This window comes from Capsicum annuum, chromosome 1 (assembly GCF_002878395.1).
Source record: "Capsicum annuum cultivar UCD-10X-F1 chromosome 1, UCD10Xv1.1, whole genome shotgun sequence".
Taxonomy (NCBI): Eukaryota; Viridiplantae; Streptophyta; class Magnoliopsida; order Solanales; family Solanaceae; genus Capsicum; species Capsicum annuum.
In genome coordinates, this window is record NC_061111.1 from 24,316,824 (window position 1) to 24,331,719 (window position 14,896).

Consider the following 14,896-nt stretch of genomic DNA (forward strand, 5'->3'; position numbering starts at 1 on the left):
CGGGTGGAATTGAGGACAGTTACCACCTTTTGACTTCGGCTGAGTAAAATTAAAGCTACCTATTCTAGCCCTCTTGTTTTCCCCCTCTCTCTCCTTAATCTTTTTCTCCTCTATCTGCTGAGCATAGACCATAAGCCTAGACAAGTCCATTTTCTTAATCAGCATCGTGGTCCTACACTCCTTGATCATGCTATCAGATACCCCAGACACAAACTTGGTCATCCTGAACCTGTTATCAGCTACTACATGAGGAACATACCTGGCTAGCTGAGTAAACTTGAGGGAATACTCTTTTACACTCATACTGTGTTATTTCATATTAATAAACTCTAACACCTTAGCCTCCCTCAACTCCAACGGGAAAAATCTATCTAAAAAGGCAGTAACAAACTCCTCTCACTCTATAGGTCTAGCCTCTGCGCCCCTATCCCCTTTTTACTGCTTAAACCATATATGAGCTACATCTTACAGCTGGTAAGAAACTAGTTCAACACTCGTATTGGAAGTCACCCCCATAATATCTGTTACTTTTTGTACCATGTCTAGGAATTCCTGATGATCCTCTTTAGATCCTCTTCAGACTTAGATCTCAAAAATAAAAGAGGATTCATTCAGGTGAAGTCCCGAATCCTGACTGCAATAGTATTGGCCACTGGGTTGGCCTAAATAGCAGCTAGATAAACATTTTATCCTGCTACGGAGTGAGCTAGAGTGGTGAATACAGCTTTGAACTCTGTATGAGAAACATGTTCATTCAGGGAATCTTCCTGAACGGGCGAAGGTGCTGGCTGGTTTTTGATTCTTCTTTCGTTAGTCTTTCAGGGAGGCATATTCTATAAATGGAAGGAAAATTTGAATCAGATAGAGAGTTTAACTTGAGCTCCTACTCATTCGCACGATATGAACACTGAAAGAAGGGAAACTTTTCCTAAACGTCTTGTAGACTCTTGCCTATAAGTGTGGCACGCTACACACCCATGCATAAGACTCTACTCGATGTGGCTTTCAGACTCTCTAGGATACTTTAAAACCTTAGTATCTCATATCAAGTTTGTAACATCCCGGGAGTACACCCTGGACACCACACGATACTTACGGTCCCATGAGACTACAAACTAACTCATGAGCTGGTACCTGTTGTGAGCACTGAATAAAATTGATAAACAACATATGCGGAATTTCAACTATAATTCCATAAGGTTTTAATAACTGAAATTAATATTAAATCATGGTTTAAAACGTCTGAAAATATACTGATAAAACAACTAAAAATAATAACTGAAAACTGACCAACTGTCTGTACTGGTCTGAAAGCCTCTAAACTATCTGATTGTGGAGTTGATGGGATAAGCCCCCAACTAACTCCAATTGACTAAATAACTGAACTACTGACATAACTGAATAGAAGATAACTCATCCTCTAAAGAAGAGGACTCACCACGGCTGCTGCTGCTGATGCGCTAGAACATCTAAGTACGATCGGAAATTCGAGCATCTGAACCTATGATATAAGACATCATAGCGCCAAAAAAGGGTAGATGGTCAGTACTTTTGAATGTATTGGTATGCTAAATGAGGTTAGGCTGATATGCACGGGTTCATGTTCATGAGTAATAACTGACTGAATGTATAGTATGAAGTACTGAGTAAGAATGCATGAAAACTGTAAAGACTGATAATGCATGACCACACATAAAATAGGTTCTAAAGTAGCCTATAAACTGAGATACTGAAATCTAATAACTATATAACTGGTAAACTATATGTTATGGTCAAGCAAGACTGAACTGAGTACTAAAACTGAAACTGTGCGAGCTTTCATCTAACTGACATGCCCCAATATAGATTGATTGGGGTCTAACCTGTAACCCCAGTTGGAAGGGTATTAGTACCGTGCCACGGGTTACTAACAAAGGCTGGGTCAACCCTAATTTGGTAGGAAGACTCATGAGATGTAAATATGTATGCCAACCCTAGACTGGCAGGAAGATATATTAACCTACGCTGGCTACGTAGTTCTGTAACTTAGGGATTACTACTAAGGGTCACACCCTAACACCCTAAATTGGCAGGAATACCTCCATCCTTGGGTTCGCTCGGTGCTGAATCCTACTCCCAACTGAAATGACCCTGATTACGAGACTGGACTGAGCTTGATTGAACTCGTACGTACTATGTTAACTGACTGAGTATTATGGCTCATGGTATACCTGGGACACTTCTATAACTACTAAAAACTAAGTAAATAACTAAATTTCGAGTATTATAACCCCCAGGACTCGATATCATTGACAATGGGACCATACCACAATTTTAAAAGCATAGCAAATAAGCATTATTCAACCTTCACTCACCTATACATTTTATCAAATACTTGGAGGGCATAATCTTGTACATGGGAATGAACAACATGCTAACATCTCATGACTTCAACATTCAATTCACAATTTAGCGGTTCAACATGATACTTACATCAATCAATGTATGCATTAGTTTATTCCACATGAAATTCATAATTCATAGCTAGACACCCAAACAACAATACATACATGGACATAATATGATCTAAATCATACGAACTCATAACTTAAGCTTTGAAAAAGGTTCTTGGACTCTAAGGGTTGGAAGGGACCCAAGGATGAACACTTTACATACCTCAGTAGTTCAATTAGTGTGGGTTGTTGGTGATTGCTTGAAGGTTGAACTTGGACTTGAAGAAACTAGGGCTTTGTTCTTGAGAGAATTGTGAAAAAAATATGTAATTTGACTCTTTTGGATCTTTAATTTCGTGTTATGGGTAGGGTGAGGTAAGGGAAAATGACTTAATTACCCTCACAAATCCGTAACTTATTGGACAAAAACGTTCCCAGTGACACTATAGCCAACGCACCGCGTCGATCAACCCAATGCGATGGGCGTCGCACAACGTTGCTGGCCAATGCGATACTCGACGCGATGCGATCTAATCGCGTTGGGTTGCTATTTTTGTCATCCAAATATGCCTCAAACATCGTCCGAAAAATCCGAAACTCACCCGAGATGACCTATAGACAACCCTGATCATGAATCAAGTTAGAAATCAACTTTTCGAGGACGAAAAAGTCGATAATAAAATCATCAAAGTTTAAAGGCAAAAATGAGACTAAGTCTTCAACACTTAGCTAATTTTTTGAGGTCTTAGGCCTCTCATGTACACTTTATGAGATGAATTAGAGTAAGGAGCTACGGGGTATTATGCTATATGACTACATCACATCTTTTAAAATGTGACATTTTCCGAATTTGCAAATACAATATAATTTTTGCATCGAACCGTCTACTATGGACATGTGAATTTATAGTTGGGATTCTACGTGAAATTTACAGTGTTAATGTGTTACGTTGGGGTATCTTATAATTATCAATTTAATCATTTCGTTCTTTAAGAATATTCATAGGCCTAGATCATTATTTAAGGCATGATCAATTTATTAATATGAGGTAAAGTGAGATGGGTTGCGGATTTACCTAGAACCCTTCACAAATGATAAAAGAAAACTGAGGGAAGACATTTCTAATGATTTCCCCTTAACTATGAATTAATAAATCATTTAAGACATATAAGAACTAAATGCCATTAAATAGCCCATGCAGAACACAAAAAAGAAAAAAATAAATGAACTCTGGGTTTAGATATAAACGATAGAGTTTTCTAAGTTTTAAGTTCAAATTCAAAAAGTATAGAAAAATAAATGTTCAAAGTTTAATACAAGTGAAAGTTAACGATGATTTTGGAAAGCACTGCTACTGACCATTCGTTATAATAAAATTAACATATTATTTTAAAGTCGATCTAATTGGGTTGAGCAAATTTTAAACATGTTACATGCTTATTTAGATTTGAAAAAAATGAAAACAATCCATAAATGCCTCAAAGTCGCGAGAAATATATCAAAACTCATTGTAAGGCTGAAAAGTACTGCTATCGGTTAGCCACACATTAATACAATAAGAAAGTTTTAAATATGTTTAAAATAAACAGAAAGCGGGATATAAACAATTCTTAGGTTAATAAATATTATACATCCAATAGATTGATATAAGTCAAAAATAAGTCATTAAAGCGGTCGTGTTAAAATTACGTGATTTGAGAGGTGCATTACACCTTTCCTTTGATCAACAAAATTCCTTATTCAGATTTCTAGTTCGCAGACCAAAAATAAAGAGTCGTCTCCTTTTGACTAGGGGTTCAATAATGTGACTTGGAACACCATAATTCAATTTCAAGTGGCGACACTGTAAATTAAATATTTAAAATCATCATTTTAATTAAAAAAATTCTTCTACTTCGACCTATGACGAAAATGGGGCGTGATGTCACGCCTAATTAAAAAAAGTATTCAAAAAGGTAATCTATATATATATATATATATATATATATATATATATATATATATATATATATAAGAGAATAAATAGCATGCTGATGTGGCATGTCTAGAATATCAAGAAGACATTTATCTTTTACCATATTTTTTTGACTTTTTTTTTTACATTTTATATGTTAATTTTTTTCTTATTCTTTCAAAAGGAAAACGTAACGGTCACATAATAAGGAATGATTACATTTTCTCCATATTAACTCAAAGCAATTTAAGTCCTTTACAATAAACACCCAATTAAATACAATTAATGCACTTAATACTCATATTCATTAAATTATTTTTTGGTGTTATCTTTCTAATCCTTTTGGTTAGTATAAGTAGTGAAGAAAATCATTCTAATGCATACAAATTCCTCATTTTTTACCCTAAACTGTCCTCAATTCTTCTTCATTAGTTATGAAAATCTAGTTTTTTTAATGAATTTCTTTATCTTTTCTTCTATGTCTTCCTTTCTCTTTCAAGTCTCAACTTTTTTATATATTGGTTTAGGAAATATTCAGTTAATGTCATTGATTTTTGTCATGAATATTGGTATTCAAGGAGATCATTATTCAGATAGTGTAACCACAATAATTTCGAACCTCGAATCTTGCTGCTTCAGAATGAGTGAAGAAGAGAAGTAGTGCAACAACCAAAAAAAAAAGAAAATGAACATGCACTTGAAAATGTCCATTAATATTTACTTAATTTTTCTGAGAATTTTAGTGTGATGATAAAGTATTATTACTTTGCTAGCTATTTTATATTAGAGTTTGTCCATGTATTTTTGATGAAAAGTATCTATAAATGGGTTTTAACTTCTGTAAATGCTACTCTCAAGTTTCTTTCCTACTCGCACCCTTACATATATCTTCATTTATAAAAATAAGCTTGCGGCTTAGTATGTTTGCTACGTATGTTTATATTGTTGATTAATCTATATTACTACGATATATAAGAGAGAATATCAATTTTTGGTAGTCCTCATAAGGCTATTATGGTAATTTTAATTAATTTCTAATCCTCTAAAATTGTGACACTTTGAATGATAAAAATGAAGTTATTTATCTTCGTTTTTGCCATATGGACATTTGCACTTGGTGCATATGTCATGAAATGAGAAAACTATTATTTAGTTTTTATTTGTAATTTCTATTGTTTAACTATTTTTTTATTTTGAAAAAAAAAATAATTAGGAGTAAAGGAAGGAGAATTATGGAGGGGATTACAAAGAAGAAAATCAAACATTTACCAATAAAGTGAAAATTCATATTCTCAATCAATTGAGCTATTTAAATTTCTATGTTGTTTAACTAATCGGCAAATCATTCATTGAGGCTTTCATTATAATGTTTTGCTCATACTTACATATTATTTAATCAAGTCAATTACAAAATATAAACGTTAAATATTTAATAATTAATTTTTTACTTTTACTTCATGCTTCATGAATCATCTTTCAATGATATTATTTGTTCAAGATTTTAATAATAGTTATTTGACAAAAAGACCCAAAAGCTTTGATTTTGACTAATTTTTGTTAGTTTTTAATCAAAATTAATTATTTAATTAACTTTAAAATATTAAAATAGTATTAACAAAATTAATATTTTATATGAGCTTTTATTTAATGTAGTTTAAAATTGAAAAATATATTATGATTGTGGAGAACTTCCATCACCTTTTTCCTTCTTTCTTAGTATTTATATTTAATAATTTTATTTTTTCTATGAAATAAGTTTGTACAAATACCTTAAAAATAAAGAAAGAGGTAAAAGAAATGGGGTAAAATTAGTGATTGTATGGGGTTATATTTTATTTTGTCGAATTGAGTATGTTTTTCATGTATTTTCTAATTATTTTTTTATGTTATGAATAGAATTTTGGTGTGAACAATTTTATTCATTGCTATTAAAAATATTTGGCATATTTAATATGCTAAAAATTTAAATTATTGATAATGTTAAAAATTAAGGCAGTGATATGAATAAAGATTAATTTTTTTTTGGTTAATTGAAAAATAATATCATTTAGCATAAAATGTATATAAAAAATTAATTGATTCTCGATGTTCTTTTTGATGAGTTTATTTTTTTCTTAATTTAATATAAAATTAAGCTTAAAGTACAACATTTAACTAGCATAAATTCTTGCCTCATGAAATTATACGTAAAATTATATATTTTCCACCACCAACAAGAAGAGTTGAGGAAATCAATTAATCCCTTTGATGACTTTTTCCTTCATCAACCTGATTGTTAAGAAGATCTGAACTGAGAATATTAGAAAAGAAAGAAAAAAGTATCAAAATTTATAAATAAATATATTTCTAGCTATAGCCAAAGAAATTATATGTTCATAAATTCATTAAAATGCTAATATTTTTTTAATTTTTATGATCTTTACGAGTTATAATTATTTTATATTATTTTAAATTATGTTATTACATAAAATATCAATTCACTTAAGTTTGGTAAGAAAGAACAGAGGTTTTTGGTAATCCTCACATTACAAATTGATGGTGTAAAATTTTACATGTGGCTATTATTTTCCCACAAATCTCTTTTTAACAATTCACATATAGGTCTTTGTAATTGGTCAATATCACTTTTTTGTTATTATTTTTTTCTTCATCTTAAATTATTTGTCACATTTTAATTTTCATGAAAAATTAAGAACTTTAATCAATATTTTAAAAAAGACACACTAACTTTAAATTTTCATATACTTTTGAATATCTAATTTTTAATTTTTAAATACTGAGTTAATTAAACATAATTTTCTTAAGAATTTATTATAAACACGTAATAATATTTTTTTCATTCAGTTTGTATCTTAATACAAATTTAATTATCGAAATAGAATATTATTCTTATAATATTATTTATAGGTTATTCATGCTATTTAAAACTTGATTTTTTAAATTTTTATTTATCGATTAGAAATACAATTTATTATTATTTTTTTGTAATTTATGGTGTACATGCAGACAAACATAAGCAATTAATAAAGATTTTATTTAAGGTAGGATTAAGTTTTCTTAGACGAGTAAATATAATAAATACTCTCATTGTTAAATACTTTTAAAAGGTGCCAAAGTAAATTATAGTAATTCCATCTCAATCAAAGATTAATTTTAGAATATAATTAATGAATCTAATTTTATGTGTGTGCACTTTTAATGTAAAAATTACTTAATGAATAACTATATTAAAATTGATATATAAAATACATTTGATCTTCAAAAAGATTATGATAATGATCAAAATTGAATAATTGGAGATTATAATCTAAAAAGGTAAAATAGAAACTAATTTTCTTTTATGTCTTTGTTTAATTTATTTTTTTTTAAATCTAATATATAAATAAGGAAAAATATTATCCTACTATTTAGTACTTTAATATTTTAGAATCTCTTACAGAATATTAAATTGCTATCACACAAATAAAGAAATAAGAGTTGAACCTTATTTTACATAATATCTATAAATTTTAATTGTAATTTGAGTCCAGGCTCAGCACGGGTCAAATAACACTAGTATATATATAAAAGAGAATAAGTAGCATGCTGATGTGACATGTCTAGAATGTCAAGAAAGACATTTATCTTTTACCACATTTTTTTGACTTTTTTTTCACATTTTATATGTTAATTTTTTTTAATTCTTATAAAAGTAAAACGTAACGGTCACATAATAAGGAACGGTTACATTTTCTCCACATTAACTCAAAGCAATTTAAGTTCTTTACAATAAACACCCAATTAAATACAATTAATGTACTTAATACTCATATCCATTAAATTATTTTTTGGTGTTATCTTTCTAATCCTTTTGGTTAGCATAAATAGTGAAGAAAATCATTTATAATGCATAAACATTCCTCTTTTTTCATTCTACACTGTCCTCAATTCTTCTTCATTAGTTACGAAAATTTGGTCTTTTTAATGAATTTCTTTATCTTTTCTTCTATGTCTTCCTTTCTCTTTCAAGTCCCAACTTTTTTATATATTGGTTTAGGAAATATTCAACTGATGTCATTGGGGTTTGTCATGAAGATTGGTATTCAAGGAGACCATTATCCAGATAGTGTAACCACAATAATTTCGAACCTCGAATCTTGCTGCTTCAGAGTGAGTGAAGAGGAGAAGTAGTGCAACAAAAAAAAAGGGAAAATGAACATGCACTTGAAAATGCCCATTAATATTTACTTAATTTTCCTGAGGATTTTAGTGTGATGATAAAGTATTATTACTTTGCTAGCTATTTTATGTTACAGTTTGTCCATGTATTTTTGTTGAAAAGTACCTGTAAATGAGTTGTAACTTCTGTAAATGCTACTCTCAAGTTTCTTTCCTACTCGCACCCTTACACTTATCTCCATTTATAAAAATAAAAGCTTGCAGCTTAATGTGTTTGCTATGTATGTTTATATTGTTAATTAATTTAATTACGGTTTGATAACTTTTCGTTGCAATATGTTTGTCCATTATCTGCAAGATTAATGAGGTTATTTTTATTTTTCACTCTTACAAATAAGATCTTGGACTTTTTATTTTTAATTTAAACAATTGCTTTAAGGGAAAGGTTATGAGGTAAATTATCGTATCTGAGTTTTCATTTTTCATGTTATTTTTTTTTTCTATTTTAATCGTTCTGCAAGATGTACTATTTTATGACAATTCACATGTTGCTTCTATATTTTAGATATTTAAATCACAAAATGATATGCCATAAATATTTATTTTACTTATCACTTTAAGTGTATATTATTTCTTTTGTGACTTCTGTACTTTATTATATACAATATCTCATAACTCTATATAGAAATAATATGCAAATAAAATGACTTACTAGCCACAGTATATCATCAACAACGAATATAAATGGATAAATGAATGTGTTAGTTATTTAAGTGGATGGTGATAATTTTAAAAATCATTTCCTTCAATGAAGCTAATACCAGAGCCAGAGGAGTCAAGTTAAATAAAAATTAAGTGATAAAATAAATTAAAATTTAGAATCTAACCTTTATTTGGATGAAGGTTGAAAAAATCTTTAAAATATAATAAAAAATAATTTCATGAATCTAATATTTATTTTCTATATTCGCGTGAAGCGCGGCCAAGTTCGCTAGTTATATAAATTAACTACCTAATTCCTAATTATAGATAGTAACTATATTCATAAATACTATTTTTAGCAATGAATTATAGTATGCGAATTTGTACACTTATGTTGTGGCTTGCTTAAAGAAAATGATATGATGTTGGAGATTTATTATGTCAATATCGAACCTGATATTTCACTAAATTAAATCAATTGTGTTTGATTAAGTTATTGGGATAGTACCCAATTACGCTGAACTATACCCAAAAAGGCTATGACACACCTCAACTTAAAGGGGGTCCTATTACCCCTGAATTAATTAAAAGTGTAATTTTGACATCCTTAGTGCCTACGTGGCACAATACACTGAAGTGTCCACGTAGGCACCACGTAGGAGCTAAGGATGTCAAAATTACACTTTTAATTAATTCAGGAGATAATAGGACCCTCTTTAAATTGAGGTGTGTCATATCCTTTTTGGGTATAGTTCAGGAGGTAATTGAGTATTTTTTCTCTAAGTGATTTAATAAAATTAAAATAATATATATGAACTAATCTTGACAAAATTCGAGAAGTTTATGCATAAATATATGCTATGCATCTATTAATTTAGGATAAACATGGTGAAACAATCCAAAAGAACCTCTTCACTAATCGTGCTTACTTCGAAGGCAAGTTTGGGTTAGTTATTACCAAGTATTTCTAAATGTCAAACAAGAACTTCGTCTTCTTCTAGATTAAATATCTTACACTATCAAAATATGCATACATAAATCAATCATTTTAGTTTTAGTTGTCCAAAGAAAATGTTTCACACGAGTTTCAATATTTTTTTTGGAATAGTAGCAATTTATTTGATGAGATTATGTATTGGTGAGTATTTATCGTTGTTAAACTTACTTATATGTGCTCTATTCTCAGTAAATATATACAAAGATTTCTCATCTTTTTGGTTGAAAATTTTATATTTTTCATTTCATTATTATTTCTTACTCATTTGTTAAATTTTGATGATTCGTGCTATATCATCTATATCGAAAAATTTAGTAAATACGATATATCTAATTCATTATTAAATGCATTAATTAATTCATTCTAAGGTATTTTTATATAATACTCGATCTCTAAATCTATAAAAACAAATTCAACTTCTATTTTATTTTCGATTTCTTTTGTGATGTATAATTTTTTTAGATTAAATATGTTCAAGAATATTATTAGTGATTAATACCGTATAACTTTGAAACATGTTTTGAAGTTTTCTCACTCAAAACTATAGGCAAAACTTAATTTCTTACATATATTTATGAAAATAATTAATTATTTCTTACATAAACTTTAAAGAAAATAAAAAGTCCACTATTACAACTGAATCAGTTATGTTGGTTCATAAAATTAATAACATACATTAGGTATTATATACGTTCATGCATTTAAAAATCACTATCCTAATAGTGAGGAGTCTAAAACTATTAACTTAATCTTTTAATTTTCCTTAATAAAAGATATCATTCAAGTGAAGTAGCAACTTCTTTTTGTATTAATGGTAGTAAGAAGTCGGATAATTCATCTATTTTTAATCATTAAATGAAATCTACAAATTAGATCTATAATTTTATATTTATAGAATAATTTTTATAACTGTGTGAAGCGCGGATAGATACACTAGTATAATAATAAAAAGACGATAGTCCGATGCACTAAAGCTCGGATTGTAGGAAGGATCAGACCACAAGGATCTATTGTACGAAAGTTGTTTCTATGGCCTAAACCCATGACCTCTTGATCACATGACAATAACAATAATGACTCAAATCACCAAAAAATAATTATTAACACACGATGTGTTTACTTAAAAATATATTAAGCAAGTATCGATAAAATTATTGACTAATTAAGTATGTTAATACATATGTTATGTATTCATTCCATTAATATAAACGTGGACTTTTTCCTTCCAATATCAAAACGTGTTCGCATGTTTGCATACCTAAGACCTTAAATCCTAGATTTTAATTCATATAAGTTTACAGGTTGAGATCATCCTCTATCCTTATACATAGTCAATTGAGAAACTAAGCAGCAGTTAATATATGGCTCAACAAACGATATATGTGTTCAACTTGTCAACTCCATTAGTGAGGATCTCAGCTTCTGCGAATCAACAACATTGTCCACATTTGCCTGCAAGAAGCAAGTAGACAGTGTTGCATAAAAACCAATTATATGATCTAAATCAACAAGAAGCTAGTATGTGCTTAAGCTCTAAAAAGGCATGATGATAAAGCGGGGAATCAAATCACATAATAATGAGCTATGCTGCTCTACCTCCTCCTCGAAATGTTATGCAATTTTTGGAGGATCCGACATAAGTACAACATTTTGAAAGATTAACGGAGACTAGCATTAAACAAAAGATATAAGGTAATAGAATCTGGTTATTTCTTAGTAGATTAATAATTTCAACAGTTTTTTGAGAAATGAAATTTACCTCGGTTATGAAAATGCTCAAGATCTCCCCTCCAGAAGTGGTAAAACTCACATTTACTATTTCAAGTCCTAAGTAACTCATGGCCTCCATCAACTGCGTAAATCGTCCAGTTTTATGTGATCCGGAGACCTTCAACAAGAACTTTCTTGCATCAATTTGGTTCACTTCCAACTGCAACGCAAAATATAAAGGAGACTTGAAGGCACCATATAGATTATTTTAACTCTAAAGCAATATAAGGAAACAGAAAGAAATCGAGCACCTCCATTCTTGTCCTATTAGTGGTATTTGAACTTTGTGTTTTCTCATTTGTTGGCTCAGTAACTTTGGATATTTCAGTCATGTCTGATAGGACCATTTCAGCAGCTTCATTGTTGGTAAATTCTGCTTCTATTTCATTGAGTTCAGTCTCATATAACTTCACTTTTTCTTGCAGTTCATTTATATAGTCAATTGCATCTCCAAGTATTGCGACTTTGTCCATCTGAAAGAAATCAAGCAAGGGTCAGTATCAAACTATGAACTACGTATATATAGACTTAACTATAAGATGAGTAGCTTTGTTACCAACCTTAGAGATATTGGGAACTAAAGCTCGAAGAGCAAAAAGACCATCTTTAATTCTGTTCCTTCGTTTTCTCTCTGTGACGAGATTCTTGGACTGATAAGGTCCTTTTTGTCTCTTCTTGCCCACCGCGAACATATCTCCTGCAACTATATAATTTTCTTGTTTCCAAGGAAAAGCAGATCCTTCCATTCTTGACAAGTTTCCACTGCACTGAAGCTCAGTGTGCTCAAAATACCCTTCTGTTGATTGGCTTAAAGGTATATTTTGCGATAAATGATCACAAGGTGAATGACACAAAGTAAGTTCATTTGAACGAGTGGAACCAGTGGACGATCCTTGAATGCTAGGATTAGCACTAGATTCAGATACTTGAGAAATATGAGGTGCAGTTGAAGGAAAACTTGTAGCATATTGCATGAGAGGAGCAGTAAAGTTCAATTTCTCATAGGAAAAGAAATCAAGAACTTGATCTTCTTTTCGTGCAATGGAACTATTGGCTTCTTCAGACCCAAGTTTGAAGAGATTGATGATGAAATTAATCGTCTTTTGATCTTTATATATCTGTTCAATGCAAATTAATGTAAAGTAAATAGTTAATCTTTTAGTTTAGTGCATATTGATGACCAAATTTACTATCAAACACACCTCAATCCAAAGTCAGTTGGCGTATGCTATATGAATACTCCTTATCAAACAACTTTTCGAGCATTATCAGAAACAAAAGTACATTATCTTAAAAATCCAATTGAGAATGATCATTACCAGTTTTGAACTGTACAGCTCAACCAATCCGCCAGCAACCGGAATTAATACCAGGGTACCCTTTAACTCCTGCAACGAGTCAGAAGAATTCACTTTTAAACATTTCTCAGACTAATGTTGAGAGTTCAGTACTTTAACTTTCTATTCCAAGGCATAAATAAATGAATAAATATCAGATTTGTACTGACATGTGATAAACTTGAATTGGAAATGTCAGCATGATTAATCCACTTTGGTTCATTTGATGTTACAACCTCTCCCTGAATCCTGTTTTTGCATATCTTCATGTCAGTTTATGTTCCTTTTATAGTACAACAACAACAACATACCCAGTCTATATAGTCCAACAAGTGTGGTATGGCGAGTGTAGAGTGTACGCACACCTTACCCCTACCATGGTAGGTAGAGAGATTGTTTCCAATAGAGCCTCGGATTAAAGAAAGTAAAACACACCAATTGTGAATAAAAGTATAGAAACATACCCTGAATAAAGGGAAATAGATAGAGGAAATTGAGCTAAAGCCTCACAAGCCCTTGTTCTAATAGGATGCTGCACTTGGATATCTTTACATAGAGCAGTGACTTTCTGTTTTCCTCCATTTTCTTTCTTCACATTGACATCAACTCCATTAGCTCCAGAACAACAACATCCCATCCATTCTATAAACCTAAACACCACAAACACTTAACTGATCACACACACAAAGTGGCCTAACCGTCCGGGATTTTCACTAAGAAGTTCAAAATATAAAGTAAACATATGAAGAAACCAGATAAAAAATCATAATCATATAGAAACAGTGTAGTTTTCCAATGAAGGATTTCGAACCCCGCCCCTCGACCCTACCTGGCTCTGGCCGGCCAGAGTCACACACATACACTCAATTTTTCACATACGAACAAAAGTTTCAATTTTCAAGAATTGTAGCAAGACTTAAAAAACCAGTTTTACCTTGAAGGATCATCACCCAACTTCCAAACAACACAATATTCCCAATTCTTGGAATCAACTAGTGGCCTTAACCATTCCAATGCTCTTTCCATTTCTAATGTATATAGGAAAATAACTTGCGCTATTTTCTTCCAAATTCTTCTACTTTGAATATTAAAACAAGATAGACAGAATGTCTTCTGTAATGTAGCTTATAGTGTCTGCCTTTATTTAGCCAAACGACGAAAGTTTTAACCAATTTTCTGAGATGGTGGGTATCCAATTATCAGCATACAATCTTTGTCAGTGTACAGTTCACTAGTACCTTGGGGTGCATGTTGACTGAAGACTATAGAGTTGCATTTTGATTTTTAGAATATTTTGAACGGATAGAAGCTTTCTTTTTCCTTTTTAAAATTGTTACTTGCAACTTTGTACCCCAAAAGGCCACTGTATTTTATGAGGTTCGTGGCAGTGGATTTGCCTGCTACATTTTACATCTTATATTTTTCAGTTATTGGGTTTACTCAATACGTATTTCCAAGACTGGGTTTTCATGGTTAAGATGCCCATTACAATAATAAAGTCATAAAATTAAATTTTTTATCACATTAAAGTACTCTCTCCATCCCA

The 14,896-nt window shown here is 30.7% G+C and overlaps 1 protein-coding gene across 1 annotated transcript; it reads right to left on the reverse strand.

Annotated features, from left to right (window-relative positions):
• Positions 1 to 11,398: 11,398 nt before the first annotated feature.
• Positions 11,399 to 14,655, reverse strand: LOC107853561 (transcription factor bHLH90). The gene is made up of 8 exons (XM_016698554.2): positions 14,285 to 14,655; positions 13,815 to 14,000; positions 13,521 to 13,599; positions 13,333 to 13,401; positions 12,574 to 13,131; positions 12,265 to 12,486; positions 12,003 to 12,173; positions 11,399 to 11,695 (listed from the first exon to the last, which is right to left on the reverse strand). The coding sequence occupies exons 1-8, from the start codon at positions 14,374 to 14,376 to the stop codon at positions 11,630 to 11,632; spliced, it is 1,443 nt and encodes a 480-aa protein (XP_016554040.1). The 5' UTR covers positions 14,377 to 14,655; the 3' UTR covers positions 11,399 to 11,629.
• Positions 14,656 to 14,896: the final 241 nt, after the last annotated feature.

What these genes read in the sequence shown, in the direction of transcription:
- LOC107853561 (XM_016698554.2), bottom strand. Translation starts at nt 14,376, where the DNA reads ATGGAAAGAGCATTGGAATGGTTAAGGCCACTAGTTGATTCCAAGAAT. An exon ending in TCTATTTCCCTTTATTCAGG is followed by an intron (nt 13,600 to 13,814) that starts GTATGTTTCTAT and finishes ATGCAAAAACAG; the next exon opens with GATTCAGGGAGAGGTTGTAA. An exon ending in CCAATTCAAGTTTATCACAT is followed by an intron (nt 13,402 to 13,520) that starts GTCAGTACAAAT and finishes GACTCGTTGCAG; the next exon opens with GAGTTAAAGGGTACCCTGGT.